The 23406-nt window shown below is 41.8% G+C and overlaps 3 protein-coding genes across 6 annotated transcripts in view; all 3 read right to left on the bottom strand.

The window, feature by feature from the left end:
• The window catches only part of ect2l (epithelial cell transforming 2 like), a 34287-nt gene extending 32960 nt beyond the window's left edge, over nucleotides 1-1327 (bottom strand). Inside the window, exons 1-3 of the mRNA XM_088290096.1 lie at nucleotides 1122-1327; nucleotides 268-380; nucleotides 24-186 (exon numbers count right to left, since the gene is read on the bottom strand). Coding sequence (XP_088146222.1) covers nucleotides 24-186; nucleotides 268-380; nucleotides 1122-1199 — 354 coding nt within the window. The 5' untranslated portion in view covers nucleotides 1200-1327. The remainder of the gene's footprint in view (nucleotides 1-23; nucleotides 187-267; nucleotides 381-1121) is intronic.
• Nucleotides 1328-1836: 509 nt separating this feature from the next.
• Nucleotides 1837-4362, bottom strand: ccdc28a (coiled-coil domain containing 28A). The gene is made up of 5 exons (XM_088290857.1): nucleotides 3840-4362; nucleotides 3145-3326; nucleotides 2837-2991; nucleotides 2659-2681; nucleotides 1837-2548 (listed from the first exon to the last, which is right to left on the bottom strand). The coding sequence occupies exons 1-5, from the start codon at nucleotides 4040-4042 to the stop codon at nucleotides 2494-2496; spliced, it is 618 nt and encodes a 205-aa protein (XP_088146983.1). The 5' UTR covers nucleotides 4043-4362; the 3' UTR covers nucleotides 1837-2493.
• Nucleotides 4363-6316: 1954 nt separating this feature from the next.
• LOC148339442 (uncharacterized) overlaps nucleotides 6317-23406 on the bottom strand; it is a 69540-nt gene continuing 52450 nt past the window's right edge. Inside the window, exons 3-7 of one of the 4 annotated variants that reach the window (XR_015842595.1) lie at nucleotides 11260-11315; nucleotides 10674-11175; nucleotides 10213-10388; nucleotides 8267-8892; nucleotides 6317-6569 (exon numbers count right to left, since the gene is read on the bottom strand). Coding sequence is in view for 3 of the 4 variants with exons in the window: in XM_088291821.1 (XP_088147947.1) it covers nucleotides 10949-11175; nucleotides 11260-11315 (283 nt within the window). In the remaining variant the exon portion in view is untranslated. Of the gene's footprint in view, nucleotides 6570-8266; nucleotides 8893-10212; nucleotides 11176-11259; nucleotides 11319-23406 lie in introns of all 4 variants that reach the window. The other 3 variants (XM_088291821.1, XM_088291820.1, XM_088291822.1) reach the window with 3 other exon arrangements.

Below are 23406 nucleotides of genomic sequence, written 5' to 3' on the forward strand. Positions count from 1 at the left end.
GGTGTCCTTAGGACATTCTGCACCTGCTCGGACAGAACTCTCCAGTGCCAGCTGACTTGGGCGGCGGAACAGAGGTCCAAAGGGGACAGGAAGGACATGATGTAAAGTGACAGGAAGCGCGGCAACACCGCCGTGAAATCCGCTCGAGTCGTCGGAAGGCTTTCTGTCAGCAGATCTCGACAGTACCTGCTCGGGTGAGTGACGTACTTTAGTGGACATGTTCTGATGTGCGCATTTTACAGGAGGAAACAGATTTTAGGGCTTCACCTGAGCTGAGGTTTGGTGCATCGTGTGAGCACAGAATGCAGCATTTGTTTCCTCTGTCGGTCAGTCCACAAATCAAACCAGTGCAGCACTAGGTTGATCCTCTCTTCAAATAACTGTCGGGGAAGAAATATGCAGCAGCACTCGTACAACGGTAGTGCAAAATAATGAGCAGAAAATGAGAGAGAAAAAAAATCACTCTTTAAAAAGACTTTTTTTCCTTCTCTTTGATAGTTATTTCAGAATTGGATAACAATGTAGACATCAACTTTTTTGAATTTTTGGTTTTCAAGAAAACAGGTCATAAAAACTTTGTTTAAACTGTATTTGTCCATCTCAACCATACACTTTTTATGAGCTATTTTATGTTATTTAAATAAATGAAGGAATTTTTTTTTTTTTTCGATAAAATCATCACAATTAAAAAAGTTAAATGTACTCATACATTTTATTTTAGGTTTTTCTCAAATACATGCTCTGTTTGGAGGATGTGCTAACAGTGCAAGAACAACTTAAGTTATACTTGGTAATTATAAAATATTGAATATTATGTCTTTTCTGATAATATGAAGAGGTTATGATGGTTTGATTGACACACCTCGACTGAAAAAAATGCTAAATAAACGAGGACTCACTCAGCAAAGCTTATTTGAAAATTATTACATGACAAATTAAAGAACTAATTAAGTAAACAATTGAGATGGACGACTCAAATTATGATTGCATTACTAACTTCTTGAAAACAAAATTAAATCATAATTCTATAATGCCCCATCATCAATTTCTGTAAACTGGATCACAAAGTGTATATGCACAATATAACTGTAAATCTTTTTCAAGGTTTTTGTGAGTCTGACCTGCGCGTTCCCTGCGTGGTTGCTCAACGGAGTCCAGCAGCTGAACCGAACACTTGAATTCAGCTTCTTCTTCTCCATGGATGATTTCTTGAAAAAGCCACGTGGAATCCTGACTTATCACTCGATTACAAATATCGTCAACATTGGCAAGCAATGAGGCTCCAGGTTGCCATGGTTACGCATCAACACATTCCTGCACACACAAAACATACGACGCCTCTTACGGCCAGCATTATTGCGTTATTAGTGCAAAAAAAAGATCGTCAACTAGTAATATTTGTTTCACCCACTATATTAGCTTTTTTAAGGAACGTTACAAAACATTGTGGACGTGTGATTCATTCGGATTCGTTTCAGCCCTTTGTGGTGCAGTTTCGTGTTCAAAACACAAGATGGCGCTCGCTGAACGTCTGATAACGTCCAAATTCAAATTCAGTCCAATTTAAATTGAACCAAGACGTGTATTTTACATTAGAAAAAAAGGTGGAAGAGTATTTAACCTGTTACAAAGATATAAAAAAGGATATGTGACGTGTTATTAATGTATGGATCAATTAAATAAAAGTGAATAATTCCCAGCGACGTACTTGATGGCCTCTCACGCAACACTTGTTGGAAAATCGACACACTGGACGGTAGTTGCACAAAGTAAAGCTTCTTGAGTTTTCGTCTGAAGAAATATGCTTAGTGAAAAATTACAGAATGTTGGTGGACATTCGTGATTCACATTTATTTTATTAAAAACCATCTGCATACATGTTTTTTGTTCACATTTCAAGCTATAAGGATAATGCAACCCCAACATTGGCTGACGGACGGTCAAAGCAGCGAGTGATTAATAAGGATTGCAATTCAAATGTGGGGTTGTAGACAATTGATTGGAAGCAATAAAGCTTCAATTACCACATAAGAAATTAAGGCATGGGTGTGAAGTCAATATTTGGGTTACTGGACTGCTTGCAGCCAAACAGGGAGAACAGATGTGGACACAAACTACGGAATCTTGATGCTGAAAGTGGTTAACTGTGATTTTTTTCCCCACGTGGTAATCACACTTTGATGAATCTGTTTGATGATACATTGATTGGGCTGATAATATAAAGTGCAACAGAGTGCTATAAAATGATTTGCAGCCAAGCAATCTGTTTTCAAGTTAATTCAAATCACTTTGGTTAGAATGTCACACTTTATGTGAGAGCAAACAAATGCTGGTGACCAGTCAGACCACATTTTAGATATTAGTGCCTAAACTACAAAGATCATGATGTTTAATAAGATTAGATTGGCTGCACCCTCATGAAGGACATCCAACTTTGCTTTTGCCTCTCCTGGCCAACAAGCAGGTCACATGCAACGACAGGCACAGAGGCAGTCACACGGCGGCAGATCTGGGAATCTCTTGGCTGTCGGTCAGATTCAGTTTCTGGCTGGAAAAGGCAAGTTCAGGGAAAACACAAGCACATATGTATTCCTCCAACTCAACAAATAAACGTGAGATGCATCTCACACCAGGTCTTGCGGGCGCCAACAAGGATACATAGATGAACTCAACTCCTCCAGCTGAAAAGGAAAATTATGTTTAGCTTTTACAACTGCAATATAAAGCCATCTATCTGTTGGTGTTCAACTGGGTTGAGGTCTAGGGACTCAAATGGCCATGGGAGGAGCTTGAGTCTGTATCTATATTACTTCTCATGGAATGTCCAAGGTCTTACGTTCAGAAGCAACTTGTCCATGTTGGTGTCCCGGGCTGTTTTTCTCTGGTCCTCTTGCATCTCATCCTCCTCGCCATACAGGTCAAAGTGTAATCGGGCCAACTTCTCCTGCATCTCTCGAACATGCTCCATCTGCCCAATGGAACACTCATTACCTGGGCCAAACAAGACAAAAGAAAAGCTTATAAACTATTGTGTATAAATTGCTGTACAGAGGAAAATGGTTGACTTGAGAACCAAAAAAAAAAACAAAATAATTGTGTCACTTGCGACACATAGCACAAGTACTCAAACTTATGTCAGCTCACCAAACGCTTGCAGTTTCCCTGAGTGGAAGTCGTTGAGAAGGCTGAGAAGTCCATTCTCCATCTCCTGCACGTCAGAGACATCAGTCAAGAACGAGTGCTGGATGATGGGTGCCGCCTGGTTTTGATTTGGGCTGGGGCGAACACTGGAACCCATTTGATACTTTGCTTTGTCACGAACGCCTCTAGAAAAAAAGAAAATAACAAATTTGAGACCCCTGCTTTATAATAAGGCTGGTATCGGCCCGATACCGATACCTGCAATCAGTCCACACCCATCCTATTAAATACAGTGTTAACATTTTCATGTGTTTAAATTGCGTTTAGGGTTGCAAACATTGATGAAGTTTCAAAATTAGAAACTTTTCATGGGTGTCTTGGAAATAAACTAGGCCCATAGAAAATTAAAATTAGGCTTTTGATTGAGAATTTAAATATACTTGGGGAAACCCTGATAAATAAAATTCTACATGCGGGTCATTTAGAAACTTCTCCATTAAATTTGACTGGATTAATTTCAACGCATTTGCATCTTTGTTTAGTTTTGAAACACAGGGAAAAACGCATTTGCATCACTCATGCTCTAAATTCACCGGTCCGGCCCATTTGATATCTAATCAGGCATTTTGCGGCCCCTGAACAATAATCCATTTGAGACCTTGAAAAGTAGTTACGTGGTGACTTAATATTGCGGTTACCTTCTATTCTTGTTCTTCTGGCTGGAATGTGGGCCCGTGTTGTGACTACAGCCGACATGTTTCCCTCCGGTGGAAGCACCGAGTTTGCGACCAGAACCGCTGGTGAGGGTCGGCGCTGCTGCTGCCACCGTTACCGTCGCCGCCGCCGCCGCCGGGGTTGTTGGGGTCCTGGGACTCTTTCTCTTCAGCTTTCGCTCCTCCATAACGGCAGACAACGAACGGTGCTGGCCGGTTAGCGGGGTCGAGTGCACGTCATGACAAGCCGGCTCTCGGCACGACAGCCATTTGACACCGAACCAGAACACACGTAACCGGCATCGAGAACGTCAGACGTTAAACGTGAAAGGCAAGCATATGACAAGCTGAAAAAGAAGATTGTCGATTAATGTCCACAAGAGTGAAACAATAAGATACGCAAATAAAATAATCGACAACAAAAAGAACCACAGGAAATGGAGATTTGTTTCCTCGTCAAAGCAAACTCAAATGTCTTCCTGTTTTCTTTTGCTTCTTTTGGTGTTTAAACAGCGGTTGGAAAATAACGTTGAAGCTCACTACCGCCACCTATTTGTATGGAGTGTGAACCAAGTACTGCGTTTTGACCTAACGTGTTACTTTTCAAATCCTCCGATACAAAATCTGAACACATTGGCTATTTTTTCAGCATTTCCGTTACAACATATCGTTTTTTTTCCTTTTTTAAAAGCTCAGTCAATTATCATTTTCAATATTTCTTCTTTGTTCTTCTTGTCCACACGATAATGTAAAGATTCCGTTCTTGTTTTAAAGTGTGCTAATTACATTCATTTAACCATGCATCTCTTCATCTCCACTTTACTCTTCCTTTTAAAGGTCAAGAGAAGTGTTTCAATATTTCTAGGGATAAATTCAGAAATCAAGTCAACGTAGTCAATACAATCTCAAATTTCAATTCAAAATGAAAAACTTAGTTAGGAAAGCCCAGCATTATATTGACGCAGAGTCCAAACCAAATTTTATATACAGTTCACTTTAGTTTTCACTTGCTATAAAGTCAATTTGTTTTGTTCGTCTGTAATTTCAATGAAATTACTATGATGGTAGGGTTATTTTTATCCCCCTTCACAATACTCCATCTTTTTAGTTTTGGTGCCTTTTCTCTTTCCCCAAATAGTGACACCGTCTCTTTTTTCAGATGTAGTTACTGCTAGCAACCACAGGATGTCGCTAAGTGAACATTCGATAAAAAAAATCCCAATTCCCCAAAAGATTTCGTTTGTCAAGTTTGTCTCATTGAAGCCTATCGTTCGAATTTCTGGTAGACACATTTAAAGTGAAAATATTTGCATGGTGTGCGAGGTATTGTGCATAATTAAGAAAGCACCATCACATTTAAAAATGGTAAAAAGTTAGATTGTGGTAAAAGTTGCAAAAGAGTCCTTTGAGATCATTTTCTCGGTCCACTTGACGTCCCTCTACGCTTCCTCTTCCCGCCTTTGTGAGCTTGTGTGTTTGTGCTGCGTGACAGAGACTGAGTGAGGTGAACCATGGCTAAAATTCCACAGATGAACACATTTAGACTGAGTCCTCACAGCCATTAGGAGATGCACGGAGCATAATTGCGGTGTAGGATGCCGTTCCGAGAGCTCGTTCAATCCTTTTTAATGCTGTTTGAATTATGCATTCGATTTCAGATGAATGACAACTCATCTAATTACACATTCCCTCTTGCTGCTAATTCCAAGTTACCTGCGGCTTTTTTTTTTTTTTGCTTTAGATGAGAAAACACTCCATGTTACTTTACTTGGACGCATTAAAGCTACTCTATATTATTATTCCACAAAGGAATTATATATTCCCCCTGTGGAACTGGAATGTATGGATGGGCGAAGTGGTGTTTTGCCAATATTAGTCGAAGATTGTAATTATTTATGTTGGACAGATAATAGATTTGCACGAGTTATAAAATATGAGTAAGGTCCGCTGTGGCTAAAAAAAATAAATAATTCAAGAACGGTATGACTATTATAATAGCACATGTGAACTTCAATTAGACATGTTTTCTCTCTCTCTCTCAAATATATATATATATATATATATATATATATATTGCAGAAAATGAATGCAAGGTTGGCTGTCCAGTTGATGGTCCACATTATTGCTCCTTAATTTGCATACCCATGTTAATTGGACCGCTGAAACACAAATCACACAACTGAGAACTTACTCACAAGTTCAACTTTTATAATACAGCTGAATGATTTGCCAAAATGCCTTTTGACCCCTAAAGACAGCTTCACTTCTCGGGTGAAGTACACAGAGCGAGAGAAACAAATGAGGTCCCACCCGGGGACAGTGCACAACACAACACAAGAATAAAGTGCACCACATTTCATCTGCTTCTCACGATTAGCATAGAAGAATAGAATATAAGTCAAAGTAATTAGCTCTATAACGATATTCGTAAATTCGCGAAGATTAAATGTGTAACCCACCGAACGGATGTTGTTGCTTCAATTCCCCAGCCTGCCACTCTTTTCGTCTTCAACTTTGGACTCCCTCACACTCAGTCGCTTGTCCTCATCACTCTGTAGCGGGTCCAGCTGACATTTTGTCTGTGCGCTGCCTTGAGGGGGTCCGGGAGATGCAGACGTACTTGGCAGGTCGCCACAGAGTCGCAGAGGGTTGCTGATGGGGGCCTCCGTAACAAGGAATCAAAAGCCGACGACGTCACATGCGCCGGTCCAAACGCTGCACACATTTTACGTTCGGAAAAAGTCACATTTTCAAAATCAATACTGATTTCAAAGTGTCAGCTTGGAGGACTTTCGGAAGGACGCGTGCACTGCAAGTAGTGCTGGCCTCAAAGCTCATTCTTACTTTTCTTTTTTCTTAATCTTGCATTGATCACTTCATTACATTTTTGCAGAGTTAAAACTCACCAAGAGTGCATTACAGACACGAGAGAAAGAGATGTCAGATGGACAAGAGGAATGTTGGGTGACAGCTCCTCACATCTGGATACAAACGTCTTCCCCAAACCTTTCAATCCATTATAAAACCGAGCCTTTTATTTGATCAGCTTGCTTGACGATAAGGGATAATAATTCTGGGAGGACTAACCGAGACAGCCCCTCTCTGCCGATCTCAAGTACATTTAATGGTGCCTCGACTGTGTGTGTGTGTGTGTGTGTGTGTGCACATACGCGATGATGTGCAAGTGTTTGAATAGATCCTGTTCAAACGGTGCAGTCCCTCCAGGGGCAAATTGTTATGGATGCTGTGGCGCTCAAATCACTGTTATTTGGTTCCTTTAAAACAAACTAATTACAGCAATCGCCGTGTGTGTGTGTGTGTGTGCACTCGTACGCATCAATTAGTTTCCCTTCCCTTGATTGTTTGTTGCCACCAGTTTCTTTAGCGCGCACTTGTTTACTGCTGCAGCTGTTGCGTGTTGTCACTTTGGTTTCAAGCACAACAATACTTTAAGCCCGGTGAAAACAAGCCATTAAAGCTTTGTAATCACAAAAATTATGTTTCCTTAAGTGCCACAATTAATAGTAATTACCAACAAATGAGACGTAATCGACAATGATGCACATTCAACTCCAATGATCTGTGCACATTTTATGTTCTACGGCAAACTGTCATGTCACCATCTCTTAGTTTTGACCAAAATGTAAAAATCATATGTGGCGTGTTTTACATATATATATATATATATATATATATATATATATATATTAGTGGTGTCAATTTTTCAACTAATTAATCGTCCCCAAATTTCCGAAATTAATTGCAATTAATCACATTTTTCAGCTACTATTTTTTGTGACGTATGTAAAAGATATCATTGAATTAATGTAAAATCCCTAAATATGAAGTGTATTTTAAACCAGAGTCTGTTCTAATAGATTTCTTTGATCCTTGAATACGATCTAAACCGTGTCATCTTTACAGGCATTTTTCTTCAAAACTTTTACAGTACAATTAGTTCGGCTCACACGCATCGCACTCCAGCGGCACGGTGTTTTTTCTTTTTTTTTCTGAGAGGACGTGCTAAAGAAGTGCAGCTAAAATGGTACAGTATTTGAATTTGGCTTTGCAAAGTATGCAAGTTATTTTTGAGGTAAAGAAAACAGAGTTAACCGAGTTGAAATTTTTCTTTGCGTCAAAAGTGTGTGTGCAGCAATTTGAGTGTCACCCCCAACGAATGACCTGATGTAGGAAGTGACGTACTGTAGGATCACAGAACAATCTGACAGGATAAGATTTGGATCCATCACACAATTAGGCTATTGGTGATTTATGATTGGAAGGGCGGAATCGTCCAAATTATCTTTATGCACGTGTGCCGGTTTTCGACAAATAGACCACTCTGTGCCAGGCAGGTGTGTGTGCATGTGTGTGTGTGTGTTTGTGTGTGTATGTGTGTGGCGCACACAAACCTTTGTGCCAGCTCCTTCACGCCCTTGTGTGCCAGGTACGGCTCGTCTTTGTGTGCGCATGAAAGCGCGCCACATCTGAAGAAGGAAGAAAAATGCACGTTCTCACGGGGAGAAGAGGAGGCACGAGAGGAGAAGGAGAGAGGTGGCCTTAGCTTTCCTCTCATCGTTCAGTCCAACACTTCTCCTCCTTTCGTTTGGTTCCATGCACTCGGCTTTCAGTTCTTTCCGTTTTGTGGCATTCCATGTGTAGCCGCTCTTCTGCCGTCCTCCTTTCTTTGCACTCCATCCTTTTTCTCTCTCAGCCCTCTTTTTCCCCATCCATCCCCTCTTCCTTCTTGTCCCAGTTTCCAAATGTTTGGATGGCTTGCTGCACCGGTCACTGCTCAGGGAGGCTAACAAACTAAAGAAAAACATCACAGACAAATGGGTTCCAATTTCAACAGAGACTTTTTTGCTACCTGCACATCTCCACATCCCAAAGCTTATCAGCGGACCCAGCCCAGGAAGCATTAGCGAAACTGGTCCGACATCACACGCGAGCAAACACCAAGCGTCCAGAGATAAGCCTCTCTGCTCTCGTCCACGCCGGTTGCTCAGCACCGCAGGCCGAGCGCAACTCTGCAACACTGACATTCAAACAGGCGCAAGACAAACACGTTATTCTCATCCAAGCTGCTGTGTCCAAGAACAAGAATGAGCAAGATATGAGTTATGGATGGACACTTAGAATTGGAGTAAGCAATTTGCAGGAGAAAGATTTGAAGCAGAAAAACTACGACAGTGATGCAGTGGACACCATTGATGTTTTGTGACCTACAGTCATCCCTCGTTCACTTTTTTGCGGGTTCTTAACTCTGTTATTTGCAGCCATTCTCACTGGATTAACGCCATAATTTTTTTCTGGATTTTGACAGATTTAGCAAATTCCACAGAATATTGTGTTCTAATGCTAGATAAACGTGGCGCATGAAAGATTAGACTTTCTTATTTAAGATGAAACAAAGTTTGTTTATATCTTTTTCCGCTCTTCAGCAATCATATTTGGAAAATAACCAAATTACATTAAAATCCCAATTTCTGAAAAAAAACTTTGCTTTTTGTAAAAGCATGTATTTTAAGCACAATTTAAATTTTGTCACTATTTTTACTTTGGCACAATACAAAACTATTGAACTGCACTACATCTACAAGTGCATGTGAGTAATTTGTTTTCCGTTGCTACAGCTCGACCGACATCTTTCTCTTTCTCTCCCACGCACGCGCGCGCACACACTCAACGGTTTACATTGACACCAGTGTGGTCAGGTCATTGTCTAACACCCATTTTACTGAGTAAATTGAAATGAGCGGCAGTGGTTTTAGAGGCACTCGTTATCGTCCGTGTTTTCATCGCACCACAACCCGTGAGTCACGTGAACCACACGGAGCGTCACTCGACCGGTGCTTCTTTTGTTTGTTCGACAAACTAAACGTCATCGTTTGACGCAACCAACTCAATCGCCGACACCTTGCTTGGATGTGGAGGGGTTTTTTGTCAAAAAGCAATCATTTAGGATAAATTGTTTTGTCAAATGTCCATTGTTTCGACCTAAATTAGCGACTGAAAATGATTCCGGGATGGCGTAGAGTTGATGTTGGTGGCCACTATGTAATGTCAATTACAACTTCAATAAAGCGAAAGGTCGAAAACGGAAGTCAAGGTAGCCAAAATAAAAGTCTAATAAGGCCATCGCATTGGCGTCATTGACTCACTATATTATTTGTTAAGCTTTATTTTGAAGTTAGCTATTGCGGAGTAAGCGTGTTTGTTGAGTATGTTGGCGGCTTGACACGTCTGTCTGAAATGACGCTGAGATGATAAGAGACCGGAAAAAAAATCCTTTATCGTTAATTTGAGAACTCGTTTCCCCTCAAATTGCCAAAGTGCTCCCATACATGCGACTTACGTAATCCATGTGTGATTTCAACTCATGTTGCCTTGATGTCATCGAGCCCAGTTTTTTTCCCCCACCAGCCATTCCGTGGATCGTGCCCGGCTTGTACTGTGGTGCTCGATCCGCACGGGTCAAAGATGATGATCATGAGTCCAACATAGATGGATGTAACGGAGAGAAGCCTGTCACTTTTCAAGATAAGACAATTATATTAGCCTCAAATAACGAACAAACCAAAAGTACTGCAATTAAGTTTTTTTTTCTTTCATATATGCGGCTCATTGCGGCCCGGTCCAAAGTGGACACGGACCAATACCAAGCCCCGGCCCCTGCCATTGGGGAACTCCGACCAAAATGGAACAGGCTTTTTAGTTGAGACTCAGTGTGTGAACCTGCGTCCGCTAGAAAGTTCCAAGAAGAGTCCACAATGATGAAATACAAGCAGTTGTGAAATTCAACTCGAAGGGTCTTACCCTCCTCCGAAGGCTCCAAGTCAGGATTTTAAGCTCGGAATCTTGTTGATGAGCGGTACAAAGCGGCGGAAAGCGTTGTGTATGTCGAGCAATTCTGAAGCTCCTTCTCACTTTGTACTGGACTTATTACATAATCTTCACCAGCTTAAGGATGAAACCATCACTTGCTGTTCCACGCCATCACTTCCTTCCTCCTCCTCCCAAGCACTCGCCCTCAACGCTGCCTTCATCCCGGCGCACCGATTGATTTGTCACGCCGCAGGTGTGCTGACCTTTCACCCGAGGTGCTCGTTCTTCAAGACTTCAAGAGGTGAGCGCGATTGATGTGAGATCTTTGAAGGTGCTCCTGTGTGTTTCTTCTGAGCTCCTGCAGTTAAGGAACCAAAGGTCCTCGGGGTATTAGAGCAGGAGATCAGGATATAGGCTCGCGCACACACAGTGGCATCTCGGCGACCTCTCGGTGAGTTCAGTGGCAAGGCGTGGTGAGAGTGGTCTTTTGAACCTGAAGATTTTAAAGATCACACGCGCGCGAACGGCATAAGCGCACGTGCTAACGTGGCCACTGCACATTGCGCAACACACACACCTGAAATGTCCGAGGCGCCGAGGTTTTGATGGAAGGACCGCACAGAGAATCCAAACCTGCTGGATATAAAAATTCCTCAGGTGAGATGGACAGCTACGGGGAAGAAAAAAAAAGTCTTTAATGTGAGGAGGTCTTGTAAGGTCATATGGAGCAAGCAAGAGCTTGAGGTGGGGGGGAAAGGTTATAAGAAAGGTCAGCATGATTTATTTATTCACAGCACAATCACATACACACACGCACACACCCCCACACACACGCACACACACCCACACACGCCGTGACTTTCCCAGCTCCAACAGACTGACATTTTTTTTTCACGTTTTATTTTTGGACCTCGGATGTATGCCGAGTTTTTTGTGAATTTTTAAGTGTTTTTTTTCTGACCCAATTCCCCTCTGGGTTAACTAACAAACCTCCACACTTGATGCTTTCCTGGAACGGGTAAAGAGGCCCCCAGTGGAAGAAAGAGAATAGCAGAGTGGTGCAGCGCATGCAAAAGAAGCCTCATGAAAAATGAACGAAAGGACTTCAGGAAAGCGGATGTAATTAATGTTAGCGATGAAACAAAACTGACTGTCATTTGCTCATCTTGTTGGCTGTTGGGGGTGGAAGACACAGGCGGGAGGATGATGAGCAGATGAAAGTAGCGCACACCTGCCTTTTGTGGCGGTCGGTGGATGCCCCGAGGCACAATGTCACAATGGCGTCTCAGTGACAGTGCCAGCCTCATTGACTACGCGCACCCCCCCACTTCCCAAACCGTACGTAACCCCCCTCCACCCACACCCCCACCCCTGTTCACTGCGTCGCTCGCGGCCCTGCTAGTCCTTTGCGGGCCGTGACCTTGGTGGCCACACACAAAACGGCCATATGGGGGGGAAACCGGGCGAGGAAACCGAGATTTAACTAATCCTTCATTTATCTCCATTTTCTTCGCCTCCTTCCCGTCACTCTTTCCCGTGCACCATATGCACCCTCGCAAGTCCCTGCCCCCACACCGTCGTTTGGCCGAGACCGAGGCCAGTGCCCCCGCCACCTTACCCAGGGCAAGGGCTGCATATGTTAAGAAGGTGGGTAGGACCGAGTGGCGGCAGATGGCTGAGCCCTAAGGCTGCCGCGGCTGGTGGTGGTGCTGGTGCATGCGGAACGGAGGTGCGCGTGGTTGGTTGCGTGTGTGTAGATGTTCGCCACTCGATCATGTTGAGAGAGCTGGAAAGAGCATTTACCTGTCGATTTAACCTCATTCAGTTGGAATTTCTTAAAAAGTGTTCATTCGTGGTACCTTCCAGTCCTGTAAGTGGTTGACCACAACGACGGAACAGATGGAGAAAAAGAAACCAGGGCTGCTGCTGTCTTTCATCCAAAAAAAAAAAAAAGAAGTGGCTGGATCCACACCAAAGTATGTAGTCCAGTAATTTACTACTCCTGCTGCATTACAATTTAAAATAGTCCATGTACAGCTTGTATACGTGTAAATTTACTGTCCCCTCAAAATAACTCAACACTCAACAAATTAGTGTTGAAATTGCTCAGAACAAAAGTGAGAACACCCTGAAGTGAGAATGTCCACATTGTGCCCAAAGAGATTTTGTGCCGCTACTGAGTCAATTTCAAAGAGTATATTTGACTCAAAAAAGACTATATTTGGTCCCAGTTACGCAAGTAAAATTTGAGAGTAAAGTATTCCTTGTAAAATTCTCAGAGAAATTTTACTCTCAAATTTGACTGTTTACCGGGTGCCTTGTTAAAGTGGCATCTCTCTCTCTCTCTCTCTCTCTCTCTCTCTCTCTCTCTCTCTCTCTCTCTCTCTCTCTCTCTCTCTCTCTCTCTCTCTCTCTCTCTCTCTCTCTCTCTCTCTCTCTCTCTCTCTCTCTCTCTCTCTCTCTCTCTCTCTCTCTCTCTCTCTCTCTCTCTCTCTCTCTCTCTCTCTCTCTAATTGCACATCCACTCCAGTGGGTGGCAGTGGCGCTCTGCTTGCCCGTTGTGCGCAGCGAGTATTCTACGTTGTCGTTTTGTAACAGAAATGTAGTTAAATATAGTTGCAGTGGAGAGTGGGCGGTGGGGGGGCGTGAATAATTTTCTTCTTGCTACGGGGGTGTTACAGAAAATAATTGAGAAGCACTGGACTAGACTAAGGGGGAAAAGACAAATCTTTTTTTTCTGAAATTCTGTCATTTTAAACGCAACTTTATTTCCTTCAACTTATTAGTCATGTATCCAATCTTTTTGGTTGTTGGCGCTTCTACAGCAAAGAAGCCACTACGATCAAATTTAGTACATGAACATGTAAGTACAGAGAGTCATTGAGCAATATAATAAAGGTCATTTGGTAAATTGGGATACAATTTGCAAAATGCAAATTTAAGTAACGGGTATCGTGCATTAGGTGCACAAGCACTTCAAAGTGTCCGGTTAAGTTCATGGCGAGAGAGTGGAAGCTATTGGAGGGTCTGCTGGTTTTCGTGTGCAACAAAAACATTTTGGATTTTAGTCTAGTTAGTTTATTTTTATTTATTTATTTTTTTAAATAAAATTTCCCACACGTCCCCTTTTTATTACCAATTCAGCATACAAGTTATTTTTGCTAACATTATGTAAACATATATTTTTTTAATTTGCTGCTCCAATGACCTCAGAAAGTGGAAATTCTAGCAGAGCAACTCTCGATTCCATGTCCGTACTTTGAGTACAAAACAGCACGGCGGAATAAAGGCTTCAACTGACTTGACCAGCCTGCGCAAAAAGGAGCTTTCGTCAAGGAAGAAGTTGGGAGACAGATCATAACGTGCATGTGTGCGCTTCTGTACAAGAAGGAGACGTAACGCAACATCTGGGGAGCAGACAAGTGCGGCAGAGGTGTGACTTTTGTCCTTCATTTCACCCCCAGTCGTCCTCGTCTATTGTGAAGACGCTCGGAGGTATGACACAGCTGCTGCGCTCTGAAGCGCACGCACACCTTGCAGATATGGGCCGGCTGCCATGCTTCAGTCGGGATAATAGGATGCTGAGGGCGCAGCTTGCTTGGTTGACGCACATGCGCACACACACACACACACACACAAAAATTCAGTTTATCTCGTCTTCGGTCCGTACTGCAGTGGGAGTCTGTTTAGTTGCACCTGTTGGATTTTGCATCTACAAAATGACAAAAAAACAAACAAACAAAAAAAAACATTGCTTTGGTTGAGTTACCAAACACCGGATAATTTTTGCTGGTATTGCACCATAAATTGATATCATATTCTGTTGCGCAACAAACTCAACACCCAAAATCAAAGTTATTTCACAAAAAAATTATAATTCATCACGCTGTCATTGATTAAAATGGTAAGGGCATTTCACTAATAGGGTTGTTTGATTTTGCCTAATGAGAAAATCCAGATTATTTTCTCTCAAAGACGATTTTTTTGATAACGATTTCTTTGTAAAATCCATCCATCCATTTTCTGTTTATTATCTCTGCAACTAATTTCAACCGCACTCTGCATCCGGGGATCGTTTTGGTCCGTTTCTGTCTCGTGCAGAGTAAACTACGGTGGCTTAGATATACCAAAAAAAAAACAAGAAAATTCAGTTACAGTTCAAAATCGCTTAATCGAGCAGCCGTAGTCGCCACTGCCAGCCGTGCGCATCCAAGTTTGTTGTTGCCTTCCAAAAAAATTTTTTGTCGTCTTCCCTTCTTCAAAAGTTTAAGAGGCATGTGCTACGGAGACCCAAAGGACACAAACACCCAATCACAAATTTGCTGAATTGATGACAAATGTAATGCTCTTTTGTCGTCACATGAGGGAAAAATAAGAATAGTTTGTGATGACATTTAGCTTGCCAATCTGCTGAAGAAATTGGTGTTAGCCTCGAAAATTGTTGTCACTCTGAGGCGCATTCAAAATGCAGGCGCTACGAAATTAGTATGTTGCATTCTATTAGTTCGCCACTAGATGGCACTCAATTCTACACAATGTCCCTTTAATCGAGGTGCGAATTACATTAGTTATTTTTTTTTTAAAATAAGCCGACTCAACTTGATCTAATGTAACTATTGATTTTGTCTAACCTCCCCACCACAAAAAAACAAAAACAAAAAAAAAACACCACCACAAAGCTCCCACGGAATGCGGACGTGGTGGAGTCTGACGTGTCCAAAAGTATTCATAGATTTGTCCTAAAGTTATTTTCAACATTTTACCCTGGTTAATAATGTGTCGAAAAAATAGACGGCATAGGAAAAGACCGGACGCAATTTGTGGCAGAAAATAAAATTGACCACATTTGGACATTGGAGGCTTTCCGCCCAAAAACGCCTGTATTTAGTTTGCATATCACAATTATCGCATCTACACAAGCGCACACACCCCACCGCCTCCCGGAAGGTCATTGCCCTGAGGACATCCATTTGAAGTGAAGATCTTTGGCACCAAGCGGCTGGAGGCCGAGTTCCGGCCTCTCATCTACATGCTGCTACTCATGCACACTTTGCTCTCCTAAAGTCGCCGTTCTACATGAAGACCGACACACAGACTCATCCTTGCCACTGAAATGTGACGAAACCAACACCAGAATCTTCTTGTGAACCGGCAGGCAACGAGTTTTTTTTTTTTTTGATGCAACACACACTGGGGCCATTTCATCAATAGAATCCCTTCTATGACATTCATCTTCACGTCTCTTTGTGTGTTCGTGTCTTTGTGGTGAAGCTGCTGGTAATGGATACTAATGGTCCCGGGCAGTCCTCTACGGTGCAGTGGCTGCGAGTTGTCTGTTTGACCCCGACCTCAAGCTGGGCGACCTGGACCCCAGGAGTGGTTGGCCCTGTGGGGATCTGTGCCACCATCAGCATGCATTACACTCAAGGTAAACACACACTGTTAGTCGCCGTGGCTTGTCTGTTCATCGTCTTGTACAATTTATTTATTTATTTATTTTATTTTAATTCAATCTGCAGCACACAACTTTAATTCAGGTTTGCTCCTTTCTATGACGGCTCTTTATTTTATTTTATTTTATTTATTTTATTTATTTTATTTATTTTATTTATTTTATTTATTTTATTTATTCTATTTATTTTATTTATTTTATTTATTCTATTTATTTTATTTTAATTAATTCTGCAGCACACAACTTTAATTCAGGTTTGCTCCTTTCTATGACGGCTCTTCATTTATTTATTTATTTATTTGTCATTTTTAAGCACGGGCCGACATTCACCGCCCTGAAACAACGTGTGTCCTTCCCTTTTTCTCCTTCTGTCTCCAAGTAGGTGAATGTCAAAAAGCGGGGAGTAGCTCAGGTAAACAAAACTCCCAGGGGAGTGTTGGCCTTTGGTTTCACAGCCGGGGGACAGAAAAATAGAAGCAGGTGAGGCAATGAGCCGAGGGAGGCACAGTGGATATAATAATAGAGAATGAATAAATAATAATTCAAAAAAAAAAAGTTAAAACAATGGAGAAGAAAGTGAGGTAAAAAAAATAGCCACAATGTTGACAATCCTCTCCTGGCGATCCAACGGAACTTATATTTCACCTTCTGTATTTATTTATCTTGTCTAAATTTCTTTTTTGGTGTTGGCCATTTCCACAGACGTGTATCTTGGTGTGATCGCAAGTATTAAAGTTCACTTGGCTCCTAGTGGCGCAGGCAGGCCCGCAGCGGCACTCTTTGAGGAGAAGCGACTGTTTGGAAGTGTTGCTCGCTAGCGCAGAGCCAGTCCTGCCTCCTCGACGGCCGTCTCGGCCTCCCGGCGTGGCAAGCAGGCAGCGCTCGCCCTGGGCAAGTGCTTCGCTGTGGGAAGGAGCCTTGGCTTTAAGTGGCTCTAAGTGGCTCTCGCTGTTTGTCTCTTTAGCTGTTTATTTTTTTTCTTCCTGCGCTCGCCACGGGCAGGGAGGGGCTTCTTAGCAAAGCGAGGCAGGGGAAGGGTGAACGCGGCGAAGCCTGCAGCGCCGCGTTCACATTTACTGTACCTGTGTGTGCATGCCAGTCGTTTCATCATTAGAAATGTGATGCCAAGATTTTTTTCATGATGTCAATTTCATGTGAGTGAGCGTGCATGCGGCTTTGTATTGACATGGCCGAAAGGTCCAAGAGTGACCTTCTAAGATGACATTATTTTCTATCGATCCACCGCTGTTGTACGTTTGAGCCTTGCTGGGACTTTGGTGCCGACAATGCCGCTATTGTTCCGCTTTTAAGGACGCTCGGCGACCTGGACTTGACTCAGCGTTACTTTGCCAAGTTGTGGCAAGCTGCTATGTACTAGTGATTGACCGATCACCGGCCGGGCTGATGATCGGCGATATTTGGCATTTTGCCGATTATCGGCATCTGCCTTTTTTTTTTACTTTCAAGGCTGATACGTTATAAGTTGGTTTATTTTGGCGTGCTGCAGCACACTTTTTTTTCTTTCTCTCTCTCTCTCTCTCTCTCTACTGTGCTGGTGGCCCTGCCTGCAGAAGCAGATTGGCCCGCCCACAGCACCATCTGATTGGTTCCTTTTGCAGTGGGTAGCAGCAAATCAGCAGTCAGCTGCCTGTTTGTTTTTTCACCTCACAAGCACTACAACAGACTTTGACGAAATTTTAACGTCATTCTGCTACAACTCACAACTAAAAGAAAACTATTTGCCGTAGGAAACTTTAAAGAGATGTTTGTTTTCTTTAAACTATAAGAAATGCAGCTGAGCCTGGGAGCTCCTTGCACTTTTTGTTTGACTTTTAAAACTAAGTTATTTTCTACGATGTACATTTTTTTTAAACATGTTGTAAATCACTAAAGTTGTTTTAATAAATGTGTTTAAATGCAATTAAACTAAATTAAGTTTTTCAAAATGTTGACACCATTTTACCCCTTTTTTCAACAAATTAATATCGGCTTGAAATATCGGTTATCGGCCTTCATGCCTACTAATAATCGGCATCGGCCCTGAAAAAGAGTATCGCTCTATTTACAAATGCGGCCTCTGAGGTGGACATGAACGAGGATGTTCAAATGCAGAAAATGGCCTCACATGGCACTTAACACACACAAACATGCACACGCATCTTCAGTGGCCTCACTGTCTCAAGTTAAGCAGCAAATGAACACAATTAGCCACGGCTCTGCAAACACACACTGGGGTATTGTTCTGCTCACACTCACTCAAACCCTAATCTGGTGCACCAGAGGGATCGTGCGTGTGTGCGTGTGTGTGGGGGTGTGCGTGCGCGTGTGGCTGCGAGAGTGTGTGCGTGTGTTTGCGTGGGGGCAGTCGAGGGGAAGGAGTTCAGAGCCCAGCTGACAGAAGGGGCTTCGAGGCCTTTTTCCCTCAGAGGTTTACACGACGATGATCAACTCCTCGCGCCTTCGTCCTTGCTGCGCTCGCATCAGTACACACGCAGACGCTCGCGCGCCCGCGCACGTGCTCTCTCTCGCTCTGTCTCTTTGAGCAACAGCACGATTCAAACAATCGCGCACACACCCTTCGGTCAAAGCCAGATGTTCCAGGGTGAACAAAGGCATTAAGTCACAAGTTAGTGTTCTCAACAGCAGGTTGAGCCTTGGGTCATGATTAACATGCACACGCACACGCACACGCGCGCGCGCGGCCAGTGGCGTGCACATCCACCGGCTTTCTCTCCAGCCAGCGCGTGTGTCTAATTGACGGCTGGTACAAGATTTCTTGCAAGAACACCTACACAAGTGGCTGCCTAATGACTGCACTTTAAGAGGCCTCCCGGGCCTTTCTAGAGGCGGCGGTGGCGTCAGGCCCATCGCATCAGCAACCGGTGGCAAGACGAGCACAAACAATAGGATGTCGCCGACATAAGTTGCTGTCATGAATACTCTTGATAAGGATTGTTGTTATCGGTTTTGGTCATGTGACAGAAAGCAGAGAGGGTTGTAACTTTTCTGTTCATTTGATTCCATTCTATTCTCCATCGTGTGTGAGGCCACCGTTTACGTACTTCCTCTGTCGCCATGACAACTGGACCGCGTCTCATCTCGGCATTTCAATACACACACATATATATATATATATATATATATATACATACATACATACACGCACACACACAGAATCAAGACAACAACAGACATTTTGTCAGAATTCGACTCCGCCGTGTTTTGTGGCATATCAGACTACTTATTTTTTTCAGGATCAGGATAGACTTTTTTTTTGTTCTCTCTGGGAAATTTGTCTTGGTCATGAGTGAAGCAGCTGCAACCACGAAACTGCACATACAGAATTCTCATTATCATTACTCGCATCTCATAAAAATGAGCACATGCATATAGTGTATATATAAATGCCCACACAGATATTATCGAGTCAGACTTAATGCGATCTTCAAGTTAATGAGCTAAGAAACTTCATGCCCTGTTACCTCTAAGTATACACGATTCCAGAAAAAAAAGAGATGAGATCAAAGCTTTTTTGAAGTGCTATATGAAAATGACATGAAAAGCTTCATCAAAATACTGAATCTGCACTGTATGCACTAAAGGATTTGGATGGAACCCACTAAAAGGGGAAGTTTAAAAAGAAACAAATATAAACTTTGAAGATAAAAAAAATCGTTTCACTCTTCTTGTAAGACTCGATTTGGAAAATGTCAAGAGTTCACTTTTGTTGGCTCACAATCTTTGTCCTCACTCCAAAGGTTTGCAATTCAAGTTACAATCACAGAGTTGTGCACAAAAAAAGTATTCAGCGGTAACTTAGGGGTCCTCCTCAACAATGTATCGACTGTCTCCTTAATTTTCTTCTCTGCATGCAGAGTACCGCGAAAAGAAACATTTAGTGGAGATGAAAAGGTGGCATTCTGAGAGGACGACTATTAGCACTGCTGCATCCAACCATCTCAAAGTGCACCAGATGTGCTCGCTTGTGCAATTATTCCAGCAAAGACACTCGCTCAGATGTTTTGTGTGTGTGTGTTTGTGTACACAGCCTTGTTGGAGCAGTAAATGTCTTCCGTTTGAGCTGCTGACCTTCTCGCACTCTGGCCTTTTCCCGCGTTCCCACCTTCACCAGCAAGGCAACTGTGGAATTGCGTGTGTCAAGCTTTGCCACCCTTGCCATCTCGCCACGGAAACCTTTTGGCTAACGTCGCTGATGTGTTTCTTACGGGCTTGGATTTCCTTCCGCAGCGGCTGCTTTGTTTGGACTCTCATTTTAACCAATACAAAAGAGTCTACATTTTAAATTTCCTTCCTCAGGGCATTTTTAATACAAATCTATTTTTTTTAAATATTCATTTCCAATGGTAGCTCTTTAAAAAAAAGAGCAAAATGGCAAAAACATGATTTTGTTTTATTCTAACTCAAAGGTTTGACGACATTGGAATCAATGCATTTTTTTGGACTGTTACGTTTCATTGTTTTGACAATGCATGGGAATTCTTTTTTTTTTAAATGCTGAATATTTCCATTTGCGACTTTAGTGGTATTTGTCATGGTGGCCCCTGATGTGTGAAACGCAAAAACAACAAAGTAAACACAACCCATCCATTAAACACAAAAGCAAGAAACAAACAAACAAAAAATATCCAGGAAAAAAAAAATTTGTATTTGCAAAACGAAACAGCAAAATGAAACGCTGTCACAAAATAACAAAACAGCAGCAGATACAGGAAACAACAACTAATCATAAAAGCAAATCAAAAAACATACAAAAAAACCCCCCAAAAAACAGAAAATTTAAAAAATAATAATACATTTTACTACAACAGCAAATCACAAAACCAAAAACCAAAAACTAATCACAACAGCAGATTAACACACACACACACACACACCCCACACACACCCCCACACACGACAGTCTAAGGGGCATTAGTGGGAAGGACAACTTCACAATGACTTTAAAAAAAATTGTGATGGTGGTTTTGTTTCTGCTCATCGTGTAGTCGTTGAGCACGTACTGCAGTTGCAAAGGCTGACCAGTAAGTGGCGCTATACAGCACACTAATCCTCTCAACCGTTTTCATTTTCCTTTTTTAAAGAGACACCGGATTCCTTTTATGTTTATGATAATATCAAGACTCTGACTTTTTGATTGGCGGGCCACAATGGGTTCTAAAATTTGACAGAGGGGCCGGACCGGGAGCAGATGGATGGAGTGTTTTGGTCACCTCACCTCATCAGAGAAAATGAAAGCAATTCAACAATATATAAAAAAATATATAAATATATGTCTTTGAAAAACTACAGTATTTACAAAATAAAACATTAACAAGGTTTTAAATAATTTTTTTTCAAGTTCGACGGGCCGGATTAAAACGTTTAACGGGCCACATGTGGCCCCCGGGCCGTAGTTTGACCACATCTGATCTAAACGTTCAGCCTCCCAAACATTTTTATGTGTTCCGATTTGTCAGAGGACAGTCATAATATTTTCTGAAGCTATAGTTATTCCTCCCTTTTCAAAAAGGCATTTGTGTGTGTGTGTGTGTGCGTGTGTTTTTTGTGGGTCTTCTTTTGTTTAGGTCAGTGAGTATGTTGGTGTGTGTGTTGACCTGATAATCTGTGTGCTTTATGGAGTGCTGTTCATACATCAGTCTCCACTCTGATCCCAAACCCAAACACAATGTCCCCCTCCCGCTTCCAACACACACACACACACACCCCCACACACGCACTAACATGTAGACACACAGTGTCTTCGCTAAACAGACAAAAACATTCACAATTAAATTTTGGATGATGCAGCAACCAAAAACACAACAACTGCAGATAATAAAAAAAATGCAGCTTTTATGTAAGTAACTCGCCTACAGTGTCTTTTTTTGGGGCATTTCCCCCCCCTCCCAAAGGTCAGCTGTACTCATCCCGCTTAGAATCCTTCAATCCCAAACTCAAACATCGACTCTTTATCAGGGAACACACTCGCACTCACATATAATCCCTGGATAACTCCACCTGGGAGTTCGTGTGTGTGTGTTTACATCCATGTGCTGCCTTCTTGCAATGGCCGCAGTACTTCTCAATTGGAAGAGTCAAAAGCGAGCTTTGGGACCACAAACCGGAGTTTGTGCATTGGAATGAACTCAGCGTCATTGGGGGTGGCGGGGGTGCTTTTCTGATTCCGAGTGCTACCCTTAAGGAAGGCACAGGTTGAGCAGTGCTTCAGAGTGCACTTAACGGGCACAGGGTGTAAATGTACATAACAGGAAATATTTCTAAAAAAAAAAAAAAGGCAGGAAATTCTGTTTTTGCGTCGAGTGGCTCACTTGGCTGAAGGATTTCAGAGAGATATTTGTTGATAATAAAAACACTTTTTGATTTTATTTTTAATATTATCATTGACAGGAAATGTGAACATTTACTTTGCATATCGATTTAATGTGTGCTCTCCAAAAATTACTAATTGTGACCCTGAGGTTCAAGTAAAAAAGTTAGTATGGAGACTTGCCACCCAAAAAACACAAATCAAAGTCAAAGATGAAAATGATTTAGGCTAGTCCTCGCATACTTAAAAAATATGCACAAAAAAAAGAGATTTTAGGGGAAAAATTGTATTGCGATTTTTCTGACAAATATCGCAATTTCGATTGATTTTGCGATTTTCTTCACAATGTGTAGTGACTTTTACAAACATGACAGAAAATGCCATTAAAGCATTAAAAACAATAAAAGCTAGTATTGTAATAATGCTAGTACACAAAAGAGGTTTTGTGAGGGAGGCAGTTTTTCAAAAAAATACTTACCATCAAGTATAATTTTGTATTTATGTCATTGTGTATATGAAAATGCTTTTTTTAAACACTAAAATGTTTTACATTTCGTACTAATGTAATTGTTGTTTGTACATAAGATTTTTGTCAATAAAATCATTGTCTCTTAGCGAAGCTAAATTAATTAACAAAAAAGCATATATATATGTATATATATATATATATATACATATATATATGTATATATTAGTTTTGAGAGTGATTATTGTGGGGATGTCAAAACTCAGTATTCTGAGGTGCAAAATAGTGAAAATATTCCAGATGAGATTTTAAATATTGAACATACGTTTAACATTGAACATCTTTGTCATGATGACGTCAGCCGTTTTATGTGTTCCGGTCGGCTAAATTGCTAATGTATCCGTGGTCTTAGTTTATGTCGAGATACGTACTGATTGAAATCCAACATGACAATCTAAAAAAATCGCGTGGTCAGAGA

The sequence above is a fragment of the Idiotropiscis lumnitzeri genome, chromosome 3 (assembly GCF_059441095.1).
Source record: "Idiotropiscis lumnitzeri isolate Australia: NSW breed Sydney's pygmy pipehorse chromosome 3, RoL_Ilum_1.0, whole genome shotgun sequence".
NCBI lineage: Eukaryota > Metazoa > Chordata > Actinopteri > Syngnathiformes > Syngnathidae > Idiotropiscis > Idiotropiscis lumnitzeri.